Below are 27,146 nucleotides of genomic sequence, written 5' to 3'. Positions count from 1 at the left end.
ATGTGTTCTTCTGATGATATTAGGGACAGAACTATGATAATGTGTTCTCCTGATGATATTAGGGAAAGAACTATGATAATGTGTTCTTCTGATGATATTAGGGACAGAACTATGATAATGTGTTCTCCTGATGATATTAGGGACAGAACTATGATAATGTGTCCTGATGATATTAGGGACAGAACTATGATAATGTGTCCTGATGATATTAGGGACAGAACTATGATAATGTGTTCTTCTGATGAAATTAGGGACAGAACTATGATAATGTGTTCTCCTGATGATATTAGGGAAAGAACTATGATAATGTGTTCTTCTGATGATATTAGGGACAGAACTATGATAATGTGTTCTCCTGATGATATTAGGGACAGAACTATGATAATGTGTTCTCCTGATGATATTAGGGACAGAACTATGATAATGTGTTCTTCTGATGATATTAGGGACAGAACTATGATAATGTGTTCTTCTGATGATATTAGGGACAGAACTATGATAATGTGTTATTCTGATGATATTAGGGACAGAACTATGATAATGTGTTCTTCTGATGATATTAGGGACAGAACTATGATAATGTGTTCTTCTGATGATATTAGGGACAGAACTATGATAATGTGTTCTTCTGATGATATTAGGGAAATAACTATGATAATGTGTTCTTCTGATGATATTAGGGACAGAACTATGATAATGTGTTCTTCTGATGATATTAGGGACATAACTATGATAATGTGTTCTCCTGATGATATTAGGGACAGAACTATGATAATGTGTTCTTCTGATGATATTAGGGACAGAACTATGATAATGTGTTCTTCTGATGATATTAGGGACAGAACTATGATAATGTGTTCTTCTGATGATATCAGGGACAGAACTATGATAATGTGTTCTCCTGATGATATTAGGGACAGAACTATGATAATGTGTTCTTCTGATGATATTAGGGACAGAACTATGATAATGTGTTCTTCTGATGATATTAGGGACAGAACTATGATAATGTGTTATTCTGATGATATTAGGGACAGAACTATGATAATGTGTTCTTCTGATGAACTACCTCATCCCCATATTATTCTTTTTTTGCTCCTTTGCACCCCAGTATCTCTACTTGCACATTCATCTTCTGCACATCTATCACTCCAGTGTTTAATTGCTAAAATGTCATTATTTCGCCACTATGGCCTATTTATTGCCTTACCTCCCTAATCGTACTACATTTGCACACACTGTGTATAGACTTTTCTATTGTGTTATTGACTGTACGTTTGTTTATTCCAGGTGTAACTGTGTTGTTGTTTTTCTCGCACTTCTTTGCCAGGTCACAGTTGTAAATGAGAACTTGTTCACAACTGGCCTACCTGGTTAAAAAAAAGGTGAAATAAAAAAATAAAATAGAGAACTATGATAATGTGTTATTCTGATGATAATAGAGACAGAGAACTACGATGACGTGTTACTGAGATAACTCTTGTTCAATTGTCTTCCACTGGTGGGGATTGATGATTTCTGGGCTCTGAAAGTTTTGTGAACCTTCACCCACATGGTGTCTGTCTAACCATTTCCTCTCTGTATTTTCACACCTACGATAAGGTGAAGCATTTCTGCTTTCTCAACCTGGCGCTATAAGACCAGTTAGTGTGTCAGACTTCCCAACATAGTAAGTCGGAAACTTCCCCTCCATTGCTTGTTAAATCGCTCTTGGAATGTTACTCAGAATTGTGATTTCCATTTGACCTCTCCATACTCAGCTCCAACACAGCCGTGAGTTCTGGCATTCTAGAACATGACATCATCCAAGCAGCAGATGTGTTCTAAAGGAGAGAGTAAGGCTGTTAAGTAGAGCAGAGCAGCCATACTGTTCATAAACACACACTAACTGTAGGATCACAACTAGTTGGTTTCTACCCTCGGCACTGTGTTGTCAGACTTCATATTACACCACTTATAGAGATGGAGCTAGTGTTTCATCAATCTCTCTCCAAGAGGAAGTTTTGACAGGCATATTACACCAGTCATACCAGTTTCAACAGGCACTGAGTACAATGGGCTGAAAGTTAGTAGCTACTTCCCCTTTAATAACCTGAGAGTCTAGGCCAGTAGCTACTGTCCCTTTAATAACCTGAGAGTCTAGGCCAGTAGCTACTGTCCCTTTAATAACCTGAGAGTCTAGGTTAGTAGCTACTGTCCCTTTAATAACCTGAGAGTCTAGGTTAGTAGCTACTTCCCCTTTAATAACCTGAGAGTCTAGGCCAGTAGCTACTGTCCATTTAATAACCTGAGAGTCTAGGCCAGTAGCTACTGTCAATTTAATAACCTGAGAGTCTAGGTTAGTAGCTACTGTCCCTTTAATAACCTGAGAGTCTAGGCCAGTAGCTACTGTCCCTTTAATAACCTGAGAGTCTAGGTTAGTAGCTACTGTCCCTTTAATAACCTGAGAGTCTAGGCCAGTAGCTACTGTCCCTTTAATAACCTGAGAGTCTAGGTTAGTAGCTACTTCCCCTTTAATAACCTGAGAGTCTAGGTTAGTAGCTACTGTCCCTTTAATAACCTGAGAGTCTAGGCCAGTAGCTACTGTCCATTTAATAACCTGAGAGTCTAGGTTAGTAGCTACTGTCCCTTTAATAACCTGAGAGTCTAGGCCAGTAGCTACTGTCCCTTTAATAACCTGAGAGTCTAGGTTAGTAGCTACTGTCCATTTAATAACCTGAGAGTCTAGGTTAGTAGCTACTTCCCCTTTAATAACCTGAGGGTCTAGGTTAGTAGCTACTGTCCATTTAATAACCTGAGAGTCTAGGTTAGTAGCTACTTCCCCTTTAATAACCTGAGAGTCTAGGCCAGTAGCTACTGTCTCTTTAATAACCTGAGAGTCTAGGTTAGTAGCTAGTTCCCCTTTAATAACCTGAGAGTCTAGGCCAGTAGCTACTGTCCATTTAATAACCTGAGAGTCTAGGTTAGTAGCTACTGTCCCTTTAATAACCTGAGAGTCTAGGCCAGTAGCTACTGTCCCTTTAATAACCTGAGAGTCTAGGTTAGTAGCTACTGTCCCTTTAATAACCTGAGAGTCTAGGCCAGTAGCTACTGTCCCTTTAATAACCTGAGAGTCTAGGCCAGTAGCTACTGTCCCTTTAATAACCTGAGAGTCTAGGTTAGTAGCTACTGTCCCTTTAATAACCTGAGAGTCTAGGCCAGTAGCTACTGTCCCTTTAATAACCTGAGAGTCTAGGTTAGTAGCTACTTCCCCTTTAATAACCTGAGAGTCTAGGTTAGTAGCTACTGTCCATTTAATAACCTGAGAGTCTAGGTTAGTAGCTACTTCCCCTTTAATAACCTGAGGGTCTAGGTTAGTAGCTACTGTCCATTTAATAACCTGAGAGTCTAGGTTAGTAGCTACTTCCCCTTTAATAACCTGAGAGTCTAGGCCAGTAGCTACTGTCTCTTTAATAACCTGAGAGTCTAGGTTAGTAGCTAGTTCCCCTTTAATAACCTGAGAGTCTAGGCCAGTAGCTACTGTCCATTTAATAACCTGAGAGTCTAGGTTAGTAGCTACTGTCCCTTTAATAACCTGAGAGTCTAGGCCAGTAGCTACTGTCCCTTTAATAACCTGAGAGTCTAGGTTAGTAGCTACTGTCCCTTTAATAACCTGAGAGTCTAGGCCAGTAGCTACTGTCCCTTTAATAACCTGAGAGTCTAGGCCAGTAGCTACTGTCCATTTAATAACCTGAGAGTCTAGGCCAGTAGCTGCTGTCCCTTTAATAACCTGAGAGTCTAGGTTAGTAGCTACTGTCCCTTTAATAACCTGAGAGTCTAGGTTAGTAGCTACTGTCCATTTAATAACCTGAGAGTCTAGGTTAGTAGCTACTGTCCCTTTAATAACCTGAGAGTCTAGGTTAGTAGCTACTTCCCCTTTAATAACCTGAGAGTCTAGGTTAGTAGCTACTTCCCCTTTAATAACCTGAGAGTCTAGGTTAGTAGCTACTGTCCCTTTAATAACCTGAGAGTCTAGGCCAGTAGCTACTGTCCCTTTAATAACCTGAGAGTCTAGGTTAGTAGCTACTGTCCCTTTAATAATCTGAGAGTCTAGGCCAGTAGCTACTGTCCCTTTAATAACCTGAGAGTCTAGGCCAGTAGCTACTGTCCATTTAATAACCTGAGAGTCTATGTTAGTAGCTACTTCCCCTTTAATAACCTGAGAGTCTAGGCCAGTAGCTACTGTCCCTTTAATAACCTGAGAGTCTAGGTTAGTAGCTACTGTTCCTTTAATAACCTGAGAGTCTAGGCCAGTAGCTACTGTCCCTTTAATAACCTGAGAGTCTAGGTTAGTAGCTACTGTCCCTTTAATAACCTGAGAGTCTAGGCCAGTAGCTACTGTCAATTTAATAACCTGAGAGTCTAGGTTAGTAGCTACTTTCCCTTTAATAACCTGAGAGTCTAGGCCAGTAGCTACTGTCCCTTTAATAACCTGAGAGTCTAGGCCAGTAGCTACTGTCCCTTTAATAACCTGATAGTCTAGGCCAGTAGCTACTGTCCCTTTAATAACCTGAGAGTCTAGGCCAGTAGCTACTGTCCATTTAATAACCTGAGAGTCTAGGCCAGTAGCTACTGTCCCTTTAATAACCTGAGAGTCTAGGCCAGTAGCTACTGTCCCTTTAATAACCTGAGAGTCTAGGCCAGTAGCTACTGTCCCTTTAATAACCTGAGAGTCTAGGCCAGTAGCTGCTGTCCATTTAATAACCTGAGAGTCTAGGCCAGTAGCTACTGTCCCTTTAATAACCTGAGAGTCTAGGCCAGTAGCTACTGTCCCTTTAATAACCTGAGAGTCTAGGTTAGTAGCTACTGTCCCTTTAATAACCTGAGAGTCTAGGTTAGTAGCTACTTCCCCTTTAATAACCTGAGAGTCTAGGTTAGTAGCTACTGTCCCTTTAATAACCTGAGAGTCTAGGTTAGTAGCTACTGTCCCTTTAATAACCTGAGAGTCTAGGTTAGTAGCTACTGTCCCTTTAATAACCTGAGAGTCTAGGTTAGTAGCTACTGTCCCTTTAATAACCTGAGAGTCTAGGTTAGTAGCTACTGTCCCTTTAATAACCTGAGAGTCTAGGTTAGTAGCTACTGTCCCTTTAATAACCTGAGAGTCTAGGTTAGTAGCTACTTCCCCTTTAATAACCTGAGAGTCTAGGTTAGTAGCTACTTCCCCTTTAATAACCTGAGAGTCTAGGTTAGTAGCTACTTCCCATTTAATAACCTGAGAGTCTAGGTTAGTAGCTACTGTCCCTTTAATAACCCGAGTCTAGGTAAGTAGCTACTGTCCCTTTAATAACCTGAGAGTCTAGGTTAGTAGCTACTTCCCCTTTAATAACCTGAGAGTCTAGGTTAGTAGCTACTGTCAATTTAATAACCTGAGAGTCTAGGTTAGTAGCTACTGTCCCTTTAATAACCTGAGAGTCTAGGTTAGTAGCTACTGTCCCTTTAATAACCTGAGAGTCTAGGTTAGTAGCTACTGTCCCTTTAATAACCTGAGAGTCTAGGTTAGTAGCTACTGTCCCTTTAATAACCTGAGAGTCTAGGTTAGTAGCTACTGTCCCTTTAATAACCTGAGAGTCTAGGTTAGTAGCTACTTCCCCTTTAATAACCTGAGAGTCTAGGTTAGTAGCTACTTCCCCTTTAATAACCTGAGAGGCTAGGTTAGTAGCTACTTCCCCTTTAATAACCTGAGAGTCTAGGCTTCTTGGGTTATTGGTTGGGTTATTCAAAGGCTGCTGCGGTGTTCGTCCCATAGACATATACACTATATACACAAAAGTATGTGGACAACCCTTCAAATGAGTGGATTCAGCTATTTCAGCCACACCCGTTGCTGATAGGTGTATAAAATCGAGCACACAGCCACGCAATCTCCATAGACAAACATTGGCAGTAGAATGGCCTCACTGAAGAGCTCAGGGACGTTCAACGTGGCACCGTCATAGGATGCCACCTTTACAACAAGTCAGTTTGTCAAATGTCTGCCCTGCTAGAGATGTGGACTCTGGAGTAGTTGAAAAGCGTTCTCTGGAGTGATGAATCACGCTTCCCAATCTGGCAGTCTGACGACGAATCTGGGTTTGGTGGATGACAGGAGAACGCAACTTGCCCGAATGCATAGTGCCAACTGTAAAGTTTGGTGGATGAGGAATAATGGTCTGGAGCTGTTTTTCAGGGTTCGGGCTAGGCCTCTTAAGTTTCAGTGAAGGGAAATCTTAACACCACAGCAGACAATGACATTCTAGACGATTCTCTGCTTCAAAGTTTGTGGCAACAGTTTGGGGAAGGCCCTTTCCTGTTTCAGCATGACAATGCCCCTGAGCACAAAGCGAGGGCCGTACAGAAACGGATTGTTGAGATGTCCACATACTTTTGGCCATGTAGTGTATATTCACTATACTGTATATTCCTATATACTAGAGGTCGACCGATTAGGATTTTTCAATGCCGATACCGATTATTGGAGGACCAAAAAAAGCCGATACCAATTAAATCGGCCGATTTAAAAAATATATATGTTTGTAATAATGACAATTACAACAATACTGAATAAACACTTAATATAATACATCAATAAATAATGAAACATGTCCAATTTGGTTTAAATAATGCAAAAACAAAGTGTTGGAGAAGAAAGTAAAAGTGCCATATAAAAAAGCTAATGTTTCAGTTCCTTGCTCAGAACATGAGAACATATGAAAGCTGGTGGTTCCTTTTAACATGAGTCTTCAATATTCCCAGGTAAGAAGTTTTAGGTTGTAGTTATTATAGGAATTATAGGACTATTTCTCTCTATACCATTTGTATTTCATGTACCTTTGACTATTGGATGTTCTTATAGGCACTTTAGTATTGCCAGTGTAACAGTATAGCTTCCATCCCTCTCCTCGCCGCTACCTGGGCTCGAACCAGGAACACATCGACAACAGCCACCCTTGAAGCAGCATTACCCATGCAGAGCAAGGGGAACAACTACTCCAAGTCTCAGAGCGAGTGACGTTTGAAATGCTATTAGCGCGCACCCCGCTAACTAGCTAGCCATTTCACATTGGTTACACCAGCCTAATCTCGGGAGTTGATAGGCTTGAAGTCATAAACAGCTCAAACAGCTTGAAGCACAACTACGAGCTGCTGGCAAAACGCACGAAAGTGCTGTTTGAAGGCTTGCTTACAAGCCTGCTGCTGCCTACCACCACTCAGTCAGACTGCTCTATCAAATCATAGACTCAGTTATAACATAATAACACACGGAAATACGAGCCTTTGGTCATTAATATGGTCGAATTTGGAAACGATCATCTCGAAAACAAAACGTTTATTCTTTCAGTGAAATACGGAACCGTTCCGTATTTTATCTAACGGGTGGCATCCATATGTCTAAATATTCCTGTTACATTGCACAACCTTCAATGTTATGTCATAATTACATAAAATTCTGGCAAATTAGGCGGCCCAAACTGTTGCATATACACTGACTCTGCGTGCAATGAACGCAAGAGAAGTGACACAATTTCACCTGGTTAATATTGCCTGCTCACCTGGATTTCTTTTAACTAAATATGCAGGTTTAAAAAAAATATACTTCTGTGTATTGATTTTAAGAAAGGCATTGATGTTTAGGTACATTCGTGCAACGATTGTGCTTTTTACACAAATGTGCTTTTGTTAAATCATCCCCCGTTTGGTGAAGTTGGCTGTCTTTGTTAGGAAGAAATGGTCTTCACATAGTTCGCAACGAGCCAGACGGCCCAAACTGCTGCATATACCCTGACTCTGTTGCACAGAACGCAAGAGAAATTAAACAATTTCCCTAGTTAAAATAAATTCATGTTAGCAGGCAATATTAACTAAATATGCAGGTTTAAAAATATATAATAGTGTATTGATTTTAAGAAAGGCGTTGATGTTTTTGGTTAGGTACACATTGGTGCAACGACAGTGCTTTTATCGCGAATGCGCTTGTTAAATCACCCGTTTGGTGAAGTAGGCTGTGATTCAATGATAAATTAACAGGCGCCACATTGATTACATGCAACGCAGGACAAGCTGGATAAACTAGTAATATCATCAACCATGTGTAGTTAACTAGTGATTATGTTAAGATTGTTTTTTTATAAGATATGTTCAATGCTAGCTAGCACCTTACCTTGGCTCCTTGCTGCACTCGCATAACAGGTAGTCAGCCTGCCACGCAGTCTCCTCGTGGAGTAACAGGTAGTCAGCCTGCCACGCAGTCTCCTCGTGGAGTAACAGGTAGTCAGCCTGCCACGCAGTCTCCTCGTGGAGTGCAACGTAATCAGCTATGATCGGTGTCCAAAAATGCCAATTACCGATTGTTATGAAAACTTGAAATCGGCCCTAATTAATTGGCCATTCCAATTAGTCGGTTGACCTCTACTTACCACAGCCCTTTTACCAGACCCAGTCTTTACCACAGCCACAGCCCTTACACCAGACTCAGTCCTTACCACAGCCCTTACACCAGACCCAGTCCTTACCACAGCCACACCCCTTACACCAGACCCAGTCCTTACCACAGCCACACCCCTTACACCAGACCCAGTCCTTACCACACCCCTTACACCAGACCCAGTCTTTACCACAGCCACAGCCCTTACACCAGACCCAGCCCTTACACCAGACCCAGTCCTTACCACAGTCCTTACACCAGACCCAGTCCTTACCACACCCCTTACAACAGACACAGTCTTTACCACAGCCCTTACACCAGACCCAGTCCTTACCACAGCCCTTACACTAGGCCCAGTCCTTACCACAGCCCTTACACTAGGCCCAGTCCTTACCACAGCCACAACCCTTACACCAGACTCAGTCCTTACCACAGCCCTTACAAAAGACTCAGTCCTTACCACAGCCCTTAGAAAAGACTCAGTCCTTACCACAGCCCTTACACTAGGCCCAGTCCTTACCACAGCCCTTACACTAGACCCAGTCCTTACCACAGCCACAACCCTTACACCAGACTCAGTCCTTACATACATAAGGGAACATTTCGGCATTTCGTGTATGATCAGTGAGAAAGTCCATATTGCAAATGTACGGTCCCTTACCTGACGTCCGAAATCGTTTGTAAAATTCGCGGTCGGCGTCGGGCCGTGCGGTAGGGCCGGACCTACCGGGAAGTCGTCGAATGAACTTTGTCGGACGTTCGGTTTCCGTTAAAAAAAAAAAACAAGTTTCGGACCGTTTTTCCGCCGTCCCGGACACTCCCACCAGATGGCATACGGAATCATATGGCAATTTGGCAAAACATCACGAATCGCGACGGGGCCTTATCTCAAAAACTGAAAATATTTTGAAGCCGAAACTTGGCGAGCGTAGGGTTGGCGTAACGGGCAGTTGGCCCCGAACGGGATGGCGTCTAGGCCTCGACGGTTTTTGAGCTACGGCCATTTTTCTGGGATTAAAGGCTTAAAATGGAAGTAGAGAAATTATTTTTCCACTTCAGGTCAAAGCCAAGGAGCCTCCGGTGTCAATAAAAAAAGAACCAGCCATTTATCTATCGTCATTTAAGAGAAACGGAACAATGACAAATTGGTGATGGTCACAAATAGGCGTTTTTTTTTTTCAACGGTTACAGATCCAGTTGCAGGGTGTTCATACAAATCTTTTTAAAGTGTGCTGCGGAGCTCTGCGACATTTCTGTGATTTTCTATGATTTTCTGAAATAACACAATAACCGACCATTAGAATAGTAGGCCCAAAATGAAGCCTGCCCCACAATGTCATTTGCTTTTGAGTGACAGTGAGAGAACCGTTAGGGTGAGAAGAAAAATTCCACCACATGAATGTTCCTAAGGTCCTCCCGATCTCAACAAGCCTAACCTTGACCGTGTGGCATTAACCCTTAAGAGTAAAACAGTGTTTTTTGATCTCACAGATTACAGTGTCATCTCTCCCCATAGGAATACATTGCCTGCACCCCTAATTTCAACCTGAGGCCTATGTGGGTTATGAATGCCGTATGAACCTGTCTTCGGTACCAGTCCATCAGGCCACTATGAGGTCTACCTGTGTCGATTCTAAGCTTCCTGGACCAACCGGAAGTGGTTAAAATGCCCCTAAAAGTGTTTACCCATACACTGCATGCAGTTTGATAGACATAGTGCATTCAACCCTGTGTAGATCAGTCAATTCTTAACGTAAGGACTTAAAACTCAGGATTCTGTAACAGCATACCCCAATGAGGATATGTGTTGATTTATAACTTCCTGTGCCACCGGAAGTGCCATAATTGGTGTCTCAGGGGCTGTTTCGAAGGGTTAAAAAATGCAGATCTGTCCAAAACTTCATATATGTGATTAGGCAACCCCCATGAACTGTAAATCAGTCATTTTTCCCCAAAAAAATCAAAGGAAAAAAAAATTGCACTAAAACACAACTTGGATGGAGGGACGTATTGGGGTGCGTAGAGACAGACAGTGGCTGCAATAGTTAGCTTTGTTGGAGCTAAAAAAGAACGGTCGGACCTAGAGTTCCGAAACTTTAGAAACCTGTTCTAGACCTCCGGGCCATGGTGCGTGGCGAGTTACGTGGCTCTAGATGGTTCTCGGACCGAGAAACAGCCTCGTACATTTGGAATAACTTCAATTCATTTTTGCATCACGAAAATGACGACGTTTAGAAAAGTCTCAGAGACGCAAGGCTAGGTGCGTTGAAACCGGCTCGGCCCATAGAGACGGACCCCAAAGTTTCTGTCCGATAGCTCGTTCAAGGACCCCGTAGCAAGGCATGGAAATAAGTGGATTTTCAGCACCAATTAGGGTTTTTCTCGGACACCAAATGACCTATCGAGCCGAAACTCGGGATTCGGGGTCGCCTCACATAGGACTTCACATAATGTCCGAACTGGACCCGCAGCTAGAACGTAACTATGTGTTTTACCTTTTTATTATGTTTTAAACTAGAGGCGCTGTGAATTATGGGACTGCTCTGACATATATGATAGTTGGCATCTAAATGAGTAGGAAAAAGTGGGTTTGGTGTCATAATGACATCTAATTGACTGATGGACACTGACTTGCTAGTTGACTTTTGTACATTTGCAATATGTTTAAACGGAGAGGGACCATCACCAAAATGGCATTCTGAAATCAACACAAAAAATGGCATCACCATAGTCTCCAGACTGTGCTGAGTTCAACGAGCTATCCCGCTTGACCGTAGCTCGCTCGGTCTAGGCGCAGCAACCATTAGAATATTAGGCCCAAAATGAAGCCTGCACCACAATGTCATTTGCTTTTGGGTGAGAGTGAGAGAACCGTTAGGGTGAGAAGAAAAATTCCACCATAGGAATGTTCCTAAGGTCCTCCCGATCTGAACAAGCCTAACCTTGACCGTGTGGCATTAACCCTTAACAGTAAAACAGTGTTTTTTGATCTCACAGATTACAGTGTCATCTCTCCCCATAGGAATACATAGCCTGCACCACAAAATTCAACCTGAGGCCTATGTGGGTTATGAATGCCGTATGAACCTGTCTTCGGTACCAGTCCATCAGGCCACTATGAGGTCTACCTGTGTTGATTCTAAGCTTCCTGGACCAACCGGAAGTGGTTCAAATCACCCTAAAAGTGTTTAACCATACACTGCCTGCAGTTTGATAGACATAGTGCATTCAACCCTGTGTAGATCAGTCAATTCTTAACGTAAAGACTTAAAACTCAGGATTCTGTAAGTGGCCATGTCAATCAAGACATGTGGTGATTTATAGCTTCCTGTGCCAACCGGAAGTGCCATAATTGGTGTCTCAGGGGCTGTTTCGAAGGGTTAAAAAAGTCAGATCTGTCCAAAACTTCATATATGTGATTAGGCAACCCCCATGAACTGTAAATCAGTCATTTTTCCCAAAAAAAATCAAAGGAAAAAAAAATTGCACTAAAACACAACTTGGATGGAGGGACGTATTGGGGTGCGTAGAGACAGACAGTGGCTGCAATAGTTAGCTTTGTTGGAGCTAAAAAAGAACGGTCGGGCCTAGAGTTCCGAAACTTTAGAAACCTGTTCTAGACCTCCGGGCCATGGTGCGTGGCGAGTTACGTGGCGAGTTACGTGGCTCTAGACGGTTCTCGGACCGAGAAACAGCCTCGTACATTTGAAATAACTTCAATTCATTTTTGCATCACGAAAATGACGACGTTTAGAAAAGTCTCAGAGACGCAAGGCTAGGTGCGTTGAAACCGGCTCGGCCCATAGAGACGGACCCCAAAGTTTCTGTCCGATAGCTCATTCAAGGACCCCGTAGCAAGTCATGGAAAATAGTGGATTTTCAGCACCAATTAGGGTTTTTCTCGGACACCAAATGACCTATCGAGCCGAAACTCGGGATTCGGGGTCGCCTCACATAGGACTTCACATAATGTCCAAACTGGACCCGCAGCTAGAACGTAACTATGTGTTTTACCTTTTTATTATGTTTTCAACTGAAGGCGCTGTGAATTATGGGCCTGCTCTGACATATGTGATAGTTGGCTACTAAATGAGTAGGAAAAAGTGGGTTTGGTGTCAATTGATATCCATTTGGTGTCATAATGACATCTAATTGACTGATGGACACTGACTTGCTAGTTGACTTTTGTACATTTGCAATATGTTTAAACGGAGAGGGACCATCACCAAAATGGCATTCTGAAATCAACACAAAAAATGGCATCACCATAGTCTCCAGACTGTGCCGAGTTCAAGGAGACGCCCCGCTTGACCGTAGCTCGTTCTGAGTGCAGCAAACTTGAAAAAAAGAAGGCCCAAAATGAAGCCTGCACCACAATGTCATTTGATTTTGGGGGGCAGTGAGAGAACCGTTAGGGTGAGAAGAAAAATTCCACCACATGAATGTTCCTAAGGTCCTCCCGATCTGAACAAGCCTAACCTTGACCGTGTGGCATTAACCCTTCACAGTAAAACAGGGTTTTTTGATCTCACAGATTACAGTGACATCTCTCCCCATAGGAATACATAGCCTGCACCACAAAATTCAACCTGAAGCCTATATGGGTTATGAATGCCGTATGAACCTGTCTTCGGTACCAGTCCATCAGGCCACTATGAGGTCTACCTGTGTCGAATCTCAGCTTCCTGGAGCAACCGGAAGTGGTTAAAATGCCCCTAAAAGTGTTTACCCATACACTGCCTGCAGTTTGATAGACATAGTGCATTCAACCCTGTGTAGATCAGTCAATTCTTAACGTAAAGACTTAAAACTCGGGATTCTGTAAGTGGCTATGTAAATCAAGACATGTGTTTACTTATAGCTTCCTGTGCCAACCGGAAGTGCCTTTAATTGGGTCACACTCTCTGTTTCGAAGGGTTAAAAAAGTCACATCTCTCCAAAACTTCATATGTGTGACTAGGTAACCCTTCTGAACTGTAAATCAGTCATTAATCCCAACAGATGTCAAAGAAAAGCTCCCTCACACACACACAGGAAGGATGGAGTGATAAAGTGCGGTGCTTAAAGACACAGAGAGCAGGAAATGGCATTACCATAATCCCTAGGCCGTACCGAGTTCAGCGAGATATCCCGCTTGACCGTAGCTCGCTCGGTCTAGGCGCAGCGAGCATTAGAATAGTAGGCCCAAAATGAAGCCTGCACCACAATGTCATTTGCTTTTGGGTGACAGTGAGAGAACCGTTAGGGTGAGAAGAAAAATTCCACCACGTGAATGTTCCTAAGGTCCTCCCGATCTGAACAAGCCTAACCTTGACCGTGTGGCATTAACCCTTAACAGTAAAACAGTGTTTTTTGATCTCACAGATTACAGTGTCATCTCTCCCCATAGGAATACATTGCCTGCACCCCTAATTTCAACCTGAGGCCTATGTGGGTTATGAATGCCGTATGAACCTGTCTTCGGTACCAGTCCATCAGGCCACTATGAGGTCTACCTGTGTTGAAACTACCTGCCCTCCAGGACACCTACACCACCCGATGTCACAGGAAGGCCATAAAGATCATCAAGGACATCAACCACCCGAGCCACTGCCTGTTCACCCCGCTATCATCCAGAAGGCGAGGTCAGTACAGGTGCATCAAAGCTGGGACCGAGAGACTGAAAAACAGCTTCTATCTCAAGGCCATCAGACTGTTAAACAGCCACCACTAACACTGAGTGGCTGCTGCCAACACACTGACACTGACTCAACTCCAGCCACTTTAATAATGGGAATTGATGGGAAATGACATAAATATATCACTAGCCACTTTAAACAATGCTACCTTATATAAATGTTACTTACCCTACATTATTCATCTCATATGCATACGTATATACTGTACTCTATATCATCGACGGTATCCTTATGTAATACATGTATCACTAGCCACTTTATACTATACTATGCCACTTTGTTTACATACTCATCTCATTTGTACATACTGTACTCGATACCATCTACTGTATCTTGCCTATGCTGCTCTGTACCATCACTCATTCATATATCCTTATGTACATATTCTTTATCCCCTTACACTGTGTACAAGACAGTAGTTTTGGAATTGTTAGTTAGATTACTTGTTATTACTGCATTGTCGGAACTAGAAGCACAAGCATTTCGCTACACTCGCACTAACATCTGCTAACCATGTGTATGTGACAAATAAAATTGGATTTGGATTTGATTCTAAGCTTCCTGGACCAACCGGAAGTGGTTAAAATGCCCCTAAAAGTGTTTACCCATACACTGCATGCAGTTTGATAGACATAGTGCATTCAACCCTGTGTAGATCAGTCAATTCTTAACGTAAGGACTTAAAACTCAGGATTCTGTAACAGCATACCCCAATGAGGATATGTGTTGATTTATAACTTCCTGTGCCAACCGGAAGTGCCATAATTGGTGTCTCAGGGGCTGTTTCGAAGGGTTAAAAAAGTCTGATCTTTCCAAAACTTCATATGTGTGATTAGGCAACCCCCGTGAACTGTAAATCAGTCATTTTTCCCAAAAAAATTCAAAGGAAAAAAAAATCACACTAAAACACAACTTGGAAGGAGGGACGTATTGGGGTGCGTAGAGACAGACAGTGGCTCCAATAGTTAGCTTTGTTGGAGCTAAAAAAGAACCGTCGGACCTAGAGTTCCGAAACTTTAGAAACCTGTTCTAGACCTCCCGTAGATGGTGCGTGGTGAGTTACGTGGCTCTAGAAGGTTCTCGGACCGAGAAACAGCCTCGTACATTTGAAATAACTTCAATTCATTTTTGCATCACGAAAATGACGACATTTAGAAATGTCCCAGAGTCGCAAGACTAGGTGCATTGCGAACGTCTCGGCCCATATAGACAGACCCCAACGTTTCTGTCCGATAGCTCATTCAAGGACCCCGTAGCAAGTCATGGAAAATAGTGGATTTTCAGCACCAATTAGGGTTTTTCTCGGACACCAAATGACCTATCGAGCCGAAACTTGGGATTCGGGGTCGCCTCAGCTAGGCCAACACATAACATAAGAAATGGACCCGCAGCTAGAACGTAACTACGTGTTTTATGGTTTTTTTATGGTTTGAACCGAAGGCGTTGTGAATTTTGGGCCAGCTCTGAAGTATGTAATAGTTGGCTACTAAACGAGTTGGAAAAAGTGGGTTTGGTGTCAGTTTGTATCAGTTTGGTGGTCAGAATGATATCTAATTGACTGATGGACTCTTGTCCACTTGACTCTTGTACATTTGCAATATGATTCTATAGTGAAAAAACATCACCAAAAGCGACATTCTGAAATCAACCCAAACGAGCGATTGAGATGACCCAGAATCACTGCAAAGCCATCCCGAGTTCATCGGGCCAGTCAATTTCACATTCCTGCAGGATTTTTATAGCATGACAAATTCGTGATGGTACCTGCCCATTAAAACATATTGCAAATGCACAGTGACTTTGAAAAAGTAAGAAACCAAAAAAAATACATCTAAAAAATGTTGAGCATGACAAATTCGTGATGGTACCTGCCCATTGAAACATATTGCAAATGCAGTGACTTTTAAAAAGTAAGGAAACATAAACAAAAAAACATCAACAAATGTTTTAGGTAACCAGTTGCATATTTTAGATCACAAGATGACAAAGGTATAGTTTGAGCAAAGTAAAGCTTGAATTTATAGCATGACAAATTCGTGATGGTACCTGCCCATTGAAACATATTGCAAATGCACAGTGACTTTGAAAAAGTAAGGAAACAAAAAAAAATACATCTAAAAAATTTTGAGCATGACAAATTCGTGATGGTACCTGCCCATTGAAACATATTGCAAATGCACAGTGACTTTGAAAAAGTAAGGAAACATAAACAAATTAGTGATGGTACCTGCCCATTAAAACATATTGCAAATGCACAGTGACTTTGAAAAAGTAAGGAAACATAAACAAAAAAACATCCCAAAAAATGTTGGGTAACCAGCTGCATATTTTAGATCACAAGCTTGAATTTTGAGCATGACAAATTCGTGATGGTACCTGCCAATTAAAACATATTGCAAATGCACAGTGACTTTGAAAAAGTAAGGAAACATAAACAAAAAAACATCCCAAAATTTTTTTTGGGGGTTACCAGTTGCATATTTTAGATCACCAGGTGCACATTTCAGGTCACCAGGTGCACATTTCAGATCACCAGGTGCACGGAGGAAAATATTTACTTTTGACTTTGACTTTTGACTTCCTATGACATCATATTGCAAATGGAGAAAACATATGCCTTATGCACAAGTAAAACAAAAAGAAATATGTAATACAAGTTGACAAAGGTATAGTTTGAGCAAAGTAAAGTTTGAAATTTGAGCATGACAAATTCGTGATGGTACCTGCCCATTAAAACATATTGCAAATGCACAGTGACTTTGAAAAAGTAAGGAAACATAAACAAAAAAAATCAAAACATTTTTGTTGCACATTTTAGATCATCAGTTGCACGGAGGAAAATCGTTACTTTTGACTCTTGACTTTTGACTTCCTATGACATCATATTGCAAATGGAGAAAACATATGCCTTATGTACAAGTAAAAAAAATATGATAATAAAGCATGACTAAAGTATGTTGATAAAGTTCTTATACATGTGTTATTGACACAAAAATCAAAAGAATTTTGAAAAAAGGTCCAGAAAGCACTTTAAGGATGTATGAAGTTTTTTACCAAATTTTGACATTTTTGACTTTTGACTTTTGACTTCCTATGAAATCATATTCCAAATGGAGAAAACATATGCCTTATGCACAAGTAAAAATATATATATATATATATGATAATAAAGTATGACTAAAGTATGTTGATAAAGTTCTTATACATGTGTAATTGACACAAAAATCGAAAGAATTTTGAAAAAAGGTCCAGAAAGCACTTTTTTAAGGATGTGTGAAGTTTTTTACCAAATTTTGACATTTTTGACTTTTGACTTTTGACTTCCTATGAAATCATATTGCAAATGGACAAAACATGTGCCTTATGCGCATGTACTTAAAAATATATATATATATGATGACAAAAGTATACTCATACAGTTCTTACACATGTGTAATTGACAAAAAACTCGAAAGAATTTCGAAAAAAGGTCCAGAAAGCACTTTTTTAAGGGATTTTAAGTTTTTTTTATTTTTATTCTTTTTTCAAAATTTGGCTTTTGGATGTTGACTTGGGTGCCATTTGCAATATGAAAAGCCCCGGTGGAACGCACACGCCCCCTATTGGAATTTTGAAGTGTTACAATTGGCAATTGCCATATGGCATTTGCAATATACTTTGCATGAATCAACGCCAAATTGGGTGGTATTGGCCATCGTGTATATGGTTTGTCCAATGCCAATATTCCGCAATTTGTTTTTGTCCAAATCAGGGGGGTATTCCCTTACCACAGCCCTTACAAAAGACTCAGTCCTTACCACAGCCCTTACAAAAGACTCATTCCTTTCCACAGCCTTTACAAAATACTCAGTCCTTACCACAGACCTTACACCAGAACCAGTCCTTACCACAGCCCTTACACTAGGCCCAGTCCTTATCACAGCCCTTACACCAGAAACAGTCCTTATCACAGCCCTTACACCAGAAACAGTCCTTATCACAGCCCTTACACCAGGCCCAGTCCTTATCACAGCCCTTACACCAGGCCCAGTCCTTATCACAGCCCTTACACCAGGCCCAGTCCTTATCACAGCCCTGACACCAGGCCCAGTCCTTATCACAGCCCTTACACCAGGCCCAGTCCTTATCACAGCCCTTACACCAGGCCCAGTCTTTATCACAGCCCTTACACTAGGCCCAGTCTTTATCACAGCCCTTACACTAGGCCCAGTCCTTATCACAGCCCTTACACTAGGCCCAGTCCTTATCACAGCCCTTACACTAGGCCCAGTCCTTACCACAGCCCTTACACTAGGCCCAGTCCTTACCACAGCCCTTACACTAGGCCCAGTCCTTATCACAGCCCTTACACTAGGCCCAGTCCTTATCACAGCCCTTACACTAGGCCCAGTCCTTATCACAGCCCTTACACCAGACCTTACCTGATCTCTGAGCTCCAGTGGCCCAGCTTGCTGGAGAAGTTGAGGGGGTTGGGGGGGTGGTGGGGTGGGCCTCGTGCTGATTGGACACCCACCAGTCCGTCCGTGTCTGTTTCCATAGCAAAGTCGCTGCGTACCCTCTCCATGCTGTCACTGTGACTGGGCTTCTCAAACACAAAGACATCTGAAACACAGCAGATAGACAGTCTGTTACTAACCACAGCCACAGCTCTGACACTATATTTACTGTCTACAGTGTGAACAACAGCCACAGCTCTGACACTATATTTACTGTCTACAGTGTGAACAACAGCCACAGCTCTGACACTATATTTACTGTCTACAGTGTGAACAACAGCCACAGCTCTGACACTATATTTACTGTCTACAGTGTGAACAACAGCCACAGCTCTGACACTATATTTACTGTCTACAGTGTGAACAACAGCCACAGCTCTGACACTATATTTACTGTCTACAGTGTGAACAACAGCCACAGCTCTGACACTATATTTACTGTCTGTAGTGTGAACCACAGCCACAGCTCTGACACTATATTTACTGTCTGTAGTGTGAACAACAGCCACAGCTCTGACACTATATTTACTGTCTGTAGTGTGAACAACAGCCACAGCTCTGACACTATATTTACTGTCTGTAGTGTGAACAACAGCCACAGCTCTGACACTATATTTACTGTCTACAGTGTGAACAACAGCCACAGCTCTGACACTATATTTACTGTCTACAGTGTGAACAACAGCCACAGCTCTGACACTATATTTACTGTCTACAGTGTGAACAACAGCCACAGCTCTGACACTATATTTACTGTCTACAGTGTGAACAACAGCCACAGCTCTGACACTATATTTACTGTCTGTAGTGTGAACAACAGCCACAGCTCTGACACTATATTTACTGTCTGTAGTGTGAACAACAGCCACAGCTCTGACACTATATTTACTGTCTGTAGTGTGAACAACAGCCACAGCTCTGACACTATATTTACTGTCTACAGTGTGAACAACAGCCACAGCTCTGACACTATATTTACTGTCTACAGTGTGAACAACAGCCACAGCTCTGACACTATATTTACTGTCTACAGTGTGAACAACAGCCACAGCTCTGACACTATATTTACTGTCTGTAGTGTGAACCACAGCCACAGCTCTGACACTATATTTACTGTCTACAGTGTGAACAACAGCCACAGCTCTGACACTATATTTACTGTCTACAGTGTGAACAACAGCCACAGCTCTGACACTATATTTACTGTCTACAGTGTGAACAACAGCCACAGCTCTGACACTATATTTACTGTCTACAGTGTGAACAACAGCCACAGCTCTGACACTATATTTACTGTCTACAGTGTGAACAACAGCCACAGCTCTGACACTATATTTACTGTCTACAGTGTGAACAACAGCCACAGCTCTGACACTATATTTACTGTCTACAGTGTGGACAACAGCCACAGCTCTGACACTATATTTACTGTCTACAGTGTGAACAACAGCCACAGCTCTGACACTATATTTACTGTCTACAGTGTGAACAACAGCCACAGCTCTGACACTATATTTACTGTCTGTAGTGTGAACAACAGCCACAGCTCTGACACTATATTTACTGTCTGTAGTGTGAACCACAGCCACAGCTCTGACACTATATTTACTGTCTACAGTGTGAACAACAGCCACAGCTCTGACACTATATTTACTGTCTACAGTGTGAACAACAGCCACAGCTCTGACACTATATTTACTGTCTACAGTGTGAACAACAGCCACAGCTCTGACACTATATTTACTGTCTACAGTGTGAACAACAGCCACAGCTCTGACACTATATTTACTGTCTACAGTGTGAACAACAGCCACAGCTCTGACACTATATTTACTGTCTACAGTGTGAACAACAGCCACAGCTCTGACACTATATTTACTGTCTACAGTGTGAACAACAGCCACAGCTCTGACACTATATTTACTGTCTACAGTGTGAACAACAGCCACAGCTCTGACACTATATTTACTGTCTACAGTGTGAACAACAGCCACAGCTCTGACACTATATTTACTGTCTACAGTGTGAACAACAGCCACAGCTCTGACACTATATTTACTGTCTACAGTGTGAACAACAGCCACAGCTCTGACACTATATTTACTGTCTACAGTGTGAACAACAGCCACAGCTCTGACACTATATTTACTGTCTACAGTGTGAACAACAGCCACAGCTCTGACACTATATTTACTGTCTACAGTGTGAACAACAGCCACAGCTCTGACACTATATTTACTGTCTGTAGTGTGAACAACAGCCACAGCTCTGACACTATATTTACTGTCTACAGTGTGAACAACAGCCACAGCTCTGACACTATATTTACTGTCTACAGTGTGAACAACAGCCACAGCTCTGACACTATATTTACTGTCTACAGTGTGAACAACAGCCACAGCTCTGACACTATATTTACTGTCTACAGTGTGAACAACAGCCACAGCTCTGACACTATATTTACTGTCTACAGTGTGAACAACAGCCACAGCTCTGACACTATATTTACTGTCTACAGTGTGAACAACAGCCACAGCTCTGACACTATATTTACTGTCTACAGTGTGAACAACAGCCACAGCTCTGACACTATATTTACTGTCTGTAGTGTGAACAACAGCCACAGCTCTGACACTATATTTACTGTCTACAGTGTGAACAACAGCCACAGCTCTGACACTATATTTACTGTCTACAGTGTGAACAACAGCCACAGCTCTGACACTATATTTACTGTCTACAGTGTGAACAACAGCCACAGCTCTGACACTATATTTACTGTCTACAGTGTGAACAACAGCCACAGCTCTGACACTATATTTACTGTCTACAGTGTGAACAACAGCCACAGCTCTGACACTATATTTACAGTCTGGCCCCAGTGTAAGGGTGTAGTCCCTGTATCTTTGTCCCCAGTGTAAGGGTGTAGTCCCTGTATCTTTGTCCCCAGTGTAAGGGTGTAGTCCCTGTATCTTTGTCCCCAGTGTAAGGGTGTAGTCCCTGTATCTTTGTCCCCAATGTAAGGGTGTAGTACCTGTATCTTTGTCCCCAGTGTAAGGGTGTAATCCCTGTATCTTTGTCCCCAGTGTAAGGGTGTAATCCCTGTATCTTTGTCCCCAGTGTAAGGGTGTAGTCCCTGTATCTTTGTCCCCAGTGTAAGGGTGTAGTCCCTGTATCTTTGTCCCCAGTGTAAGGGTGTAGCAGGGTAGTACCTGTATCTTTGGCCACCAGGCCAGTGTGAGGGGTAGGAGAACTCCAGCTGTCCCTCTGTCCAGACCCTCTGGTGTTACTGAACTCCCAACGCTTCTGCTGCAGCTGCTGGAGCCAGTACTGCATTACCTGGCGGTTAGGGGCCTGAAACACAGAGACGCAGAGTCAGGGGGGTTAGGGGCCTGAAACACAGAGACGCAGAGTCAGGGGGGTTAGGGGCCTGAAACACAGAGACGCAGAGTCAGGGGGGTTAGGGGCCTGAAACACAGAGACGCAGAGTCAGGGGGGTTAGGGGCCTGAAACACAGAGACGCAGAGTCAGGGGGGTTAGGGGCCTGAAACACAGAGACGCAGAGTTAGGGGGTTAGGGGCCTGAAACACAGACACGCAGAGTCAGGGGGGTTAGGGGCCTGAAACACAGAGACGCAGAGTCAGGGGGGTTAGGGGCCTGAAACACAGAGACGCAGAGTTAGGGGGTTAGGGGCCTGAAACACAGAGACGCAGAGTTAGGGGGTTAGGGGCCTGAAACACAGAGACGCAGAGTCAGGGGGGTTAGGGGCCTGAAACACAGAGACGCAGAGTCAGGGGGGTTAGGGGCCTGAAACACAGAGACACAGAGTCAGGGGGGTTAGGGGCCTGAAACACAGAGACGCAGAGTCAGGGGGGTTAGGGGCCTGAAACACAGAGACACAGAGTCAGGGGGGTTAGGGGCCTGAAACACAGAGACGCAGAGTCAGGGGGGTTAGGGGCCTGAAACACAGAGACGCAGAGTTAGGGGGTTAGGGGCCTGAAACACAGAGACGCAGAGTCAGGGGGGTTAGGGGCCTGAAACACAGAGACGCAGAGTCAGGGGGGTTAGGGGCCTGAAACACAGAGACACAGAGTCAGGGGGGTTAGGGGCCTGAAACACAGAGACAAGGGGTTAGGGGCGTGACACAGAGACACAGGGTTAGGGGCCTGAAACACAGAGACACAGGGTTAGGGGCCTGAAACACAGAGACACAGGGTTAGGGGCCTGAAACACAGAGACACAGGGTTAGGGGCCTGACACAGAGACACAGGGTTAGGGGCCTGATACACAGAGACACAGGGTTATGGGTTTGGAGGTTAGGGTCAGGCCTGTAGTTGGAGGGGGACAGAGACACAGGGTTAGGGTCAGGCCTGTAGTTGGAGGGGGACAGAGACACAGGGTTAGGGTCAGGCCTGTAGTTGGAGGGGGACAGAGACACAGGGTTAGGGTCAGGCCTCAAAACAATCATCCACAAAATGTTAAAACTACAAAATCTAACATTTCCTTTGCATAGAGTGTTATACAGGATGTGAGAGTTGTCTGGGGAGGACAGACTCCATGCTAGTACAGGTGGGGGAAAAGGCTGGCCCTTTCAACCTGATTGGTCTGCAGCCCTGTCAATCACCCTTCAAGTTTCCACTCATTCCAACCAATCAGGGAGCTTGGACTCACTCCAAGGCACCACCCCGCACACCTCACATTAGAGCGTGCTTGCAGTATGGAGAACATACGTTGTTGATACTGACAGACTTTCACATGCTGTTTCCTAACCCAACTGTTGTGTGCATCCATTGGCATGTCAGGATATTCTCTGGGGGACATTTTGTGTGATGAATGTTTATATACCTTTTTATATCTGAGAATTAACCAATGATATCAGGCCACACCCGGCCATGATTACAGACACCTTTGTGTGTCCTTTGACACTATAAACTAGTCACCCTGCAGTGTGTCATTATACCCTGAAGAAGACAGCTGGCCTGTCGAAACGTTGGTTATCAGGTTATTCAATTATTGCATCTGAGCTCCTAGAGTGTGAGGTTCTCCTTTAATATTTCAAATGTTCTACTCAGCTAGCCAACACCTCTCCTAAACATGTGTTCTACTCCGCTAGCCAGCACCTCTCCTAAACAGGTGTTCTACTCCGCTAGCCAGCACCTCTCCTAAACAGGTGTTCTACTCCGCTAGCCAGCACCTCTCCTAAACAGGTGTTCTACTCCGCTAGCCAGCACCTCTCCTAAACAGGTGTTCTACTCTGCTAGCCAGCACCTCTCCTAAACAGGTGTTCTACTCTGCTAGCCAGCACCTCTCCTAAACAGGTGTTCTACTCTGCTAGCCAGCACCTCTCCTAAACAGGTGTTCTACTCTGCTAGCCAGCACCTCTCCTAAACAGGTGTTCTACTCTGCTAGCCAGCACCTCTCCTAAACAGGTGTTCTACTCTGCTAGCCAGCACCTCTCCTAAACAGGTGTTCTACTCTGCTAGCCAGCACCTCTCCTAAACAGGTGTTCTACTCTGCTAGCCAGCACCTCTCCTAAACAGGTGTTCTACTCTGCTAGCCAGCACCTCTCCTAAACAGGTGTTCTACTCTGCTAGCCAGCACCTCTCCTAAACAGGTGTTCTACTCTGCTAGCCAGCACTTCTCCTAAACAGGTGTTCTACTCTGCTAGCCAGCACCTCTCCTAAACAGGTGTTCTACTCTGCTAGCCAGCACCTCTCCTAAACAGGTGTTCTACTCTGCTAGCCAGCACCTCTCCTAAACAGGTGTTCTACTCCGCTGGCCAGCACCTTCGCCTCCAGGTGAATGTTGTTTATACCTGCCCTGCGCAAGGTGTTTATAGATAAGAGAAGTTGTAGTGCGGTATGCCAGCACCAGCTAATGCTAGCATTGTTTGTGCAGGCACCCTGTGCATGCTAATAAAGTGTTAGTCATTATCATTGGTGAAAGCATGTTTGAGTGCAACTAGCATACTCCGTATGTGCATCAGAAATGTTTATATTGTTTATATGTTACTGCTGCTATATTTATCCTTAAAATGTTACAGTTCTATTAGAGGGCACCGTTGATGAGTTTCTAGAGGTTCCAGGATGTTCTATTAGAGGGCACCATTGATGAAATCCTAGAGGTTCCAGGATGTTCTATTAGAGGGCACCATTGATGAGTTTCTAGAGGTTCCAGGATGTTCTATTAGAGGGCACCATTGATGAGTTTTTAGATGTTCCAGGATGTTCTATTAGAGGGCACCATTGATGAGTTTCTAGAGGTTCCAAGTTGTTTTATTTTACAGGTCATTCGGAAAGTCTTCAGACCCCTTGACCTTTTTACACATTTTGTTAAGTTACAGCCTTAACAAAAATGGATTAAATGAATTGTTTTCCTCATAAACCTACACACAATACCCCATAATAACAAAGCATTTATTAAAAATAAAAAAAACAGAAATACCTTATTTACATAAGTATTCGGATCCTTTGCTATGAGACTCGAAATTGAGCTCAGGTGCAATCTGTTCCATTGACCATCTATGATATGTTTCTACAACTAGATTGGAGTCCACCGTCTATATAAACGTCCCACAGTTGACAGTGCATGTCAGAGTAAAAACCATGCAATGAGGTTGAAGGAATTGTCTGTAGAGCTCAGAGAGGATTGTGTTGATGCACAGATCTGGGGAAGGGAACCAAAAAATGTCTGCAGGACTGAAGTTCACCAAGAATACAGTGGCCACCATCATTCTTAAATGGAAAAAGTTTAGAACCACCAAGACTCTTCCTAGAGCTGGCCGCTCGGCCAAACTGAGAAATCGGGGGAGAAGGGCCTTGGTCAGGGAGGTGGCCAAGAACCCAATGTTGAGGATTAGAAAAGTGGAGATGTTGTTTCCTACCTTCACCACCCGGGGGAGGGTCTGTCAGAAAGTCCAGGACCCAATTGCACAGGACGGACGGGGTTGAGACCCAGGGCCTCAAGCTTAATGATGAGCTTGGAGTGTACTACGGTGTTGAATGCTGAGCTGTAGTCAAAGAACAGCATTCTTACCGAGGTATTCCTCTTGTCCAGATGGGATAAGGCAGTGTGTAGTGTGATGGTGATTGCATCGTATGTGGGCCTGTTGGGGCGGTATGCAAACTGAAGTGGGTCTAGGGTGGCAGGTAAGGTGGAGGTGACATGACCCTTGACTTGTCTCTCAAAGCACTTCATGATGACAGAAGTGAGTGCTACAGGCAATAGTAATTTAGTTCAGTTCTTTGCCTTCTTGGGTACAGGAACAATGGTGGCCATTTGGAAGCATTTGAATAGATTGAATATGTCCGTAAACACACCAGCCAGCTGGTCTGCACATGCTCTGAGGACGCGGCTAGGGATGCCGTCTGGGACAGCAGAGCTTAATGTCTTACTCATGTCGGCCACGGAGAAGGAGAGAGGGGGCTCGCAATCCTTGGTAGCGGACCTCATCGGTGGCTGGTTTACTTTTTGTCATCAGTAATTGCATCTAGACCGTGCCACATACGTCTCGTGTCTGAGCCGTTGAATTGCGACTCCACTTTGTCCCTATACCGATTTCGCTGCCTTGCGGAGGGAATAAGTACACTGTTTATATTTCAGACATATTCCTAGTCATCTTTCCATGGTTAAATGCGGTGGTTCGCGCTTTCAGTTTTGCGCGAATGCCGCCATCCCCCCACGGTTTCTGGTTAGGGTAGGTTTTAATAGTCACAGTGGGTACAACATCTCCAATGAACATCCTTATAAACTCACTCACCGAGTCAGCATATAAATCAATGTTATTCTCTGAGGCTTCCCGGAACATTTCCCAGTCCGCGTGATCAAAACAATCTTGAAGCGTGGATTCCGATTGGTCAGACCAGCGTTGAATGGTTCTAGTCACGGGTAAATCCAGTTTGAGTTTCTGCCTGTAGGACAGTAGGAGCAAAATGGAGAATGGAGTCGTAGTCGGATTTGCCGAAGGGAGGGCGGGGGAGGGTCTTGTGTGAATCGCAGAAGTTAGAGTAGCTGTGATCAATTGTCTTGCCAGAATGCTTCCTATGGTCCATATGCTGATAGAATTTAGGTAGCCTTGTCCTTAAATTAGCTTTGTTAAAATCTCCAGCTACAATAAATGCCACCTCAGGAGATGTGGTTTCCAGTTTACATAGAGTCCAGTGAAGTTCCTTGAGGGCCATTGTGGTATCTGCTTGGGGGTATACACGGATGTGACTATAATCGAAGAGAATTCTCTTGGGAGATAATGTGGTCAGCATTTGATTGTAAGGAATTCTAGGTCAGGTAACCAAAAGGACTTGAGTTCCTGTTGTTACAATTACACCATGACAATTACGCCCTTCTTCTTCCCAGAAAGATGTTTATTTCTGTCGGCCCGACACATGAAGAACCCCGGTGGCTGTACCGACTGACAACATATCCTGAGAGAGCCATGTTTCCGTGTAACAGAGAATGTCACAATGTCTCTGATGTCTCTCTGGAAGACAACCCTTGCCCTAATTTCGTCCACCTTGTTGTCTAGAGACTGGACAT

General features: G+C 43.4%; 1 protein-coding gene across 2 annotated transcripts in view; it reads right to left on the bottom strand.

Annotated features, from left to right (window-relative positions):
- The window catches only part of tbc1d2b (TBC1 domain family, member 2B), an 82,685-nt gene that overhangs the window by 46,950 nt on the left and 8,589 nt on the right, over positions 1 to 27,146 (bottom strand). For both annotated transcript variants that reach the window (XM_090230806.1, XM_090230807.1), the window contains exons 2-3: positions 21,827 to 21,968; positions 18,540 to 18,720 (exon numbers count right to left, since the gene is read on the bottom strand). In XM_090230806.1, coding sequence (XP_090086932.1) covers positions 18,540 to 18,720; positions 21,827 to 21,968 — 323 coding nt within the window. The remainder of the gene's footprint in view (positions 1 to 18,539; positions 18,721 to 21,826; positions 21,969 to 27,146) is intronic.

Source organism: Oncorhynchus mykiss, chromosome 4, assembly GCF_057628025.1.
Source record: "Oncorhynchus mykiss isolate SJ-2025 chromosome 4, ASM5762802v1, whole genome shotgun sequence".
Lineage (NCBI taxonomy): Eukaryota > Metazoa > Chordata > Actinopteri > Salmoniformes > Salmonidae > Oncorhynchus > Oncorhynchus mykiss.
Note: the sequence above shows the minus strand (reverse complement) of the source record. Positions and strands in the feature narration are given on the sequence as shown.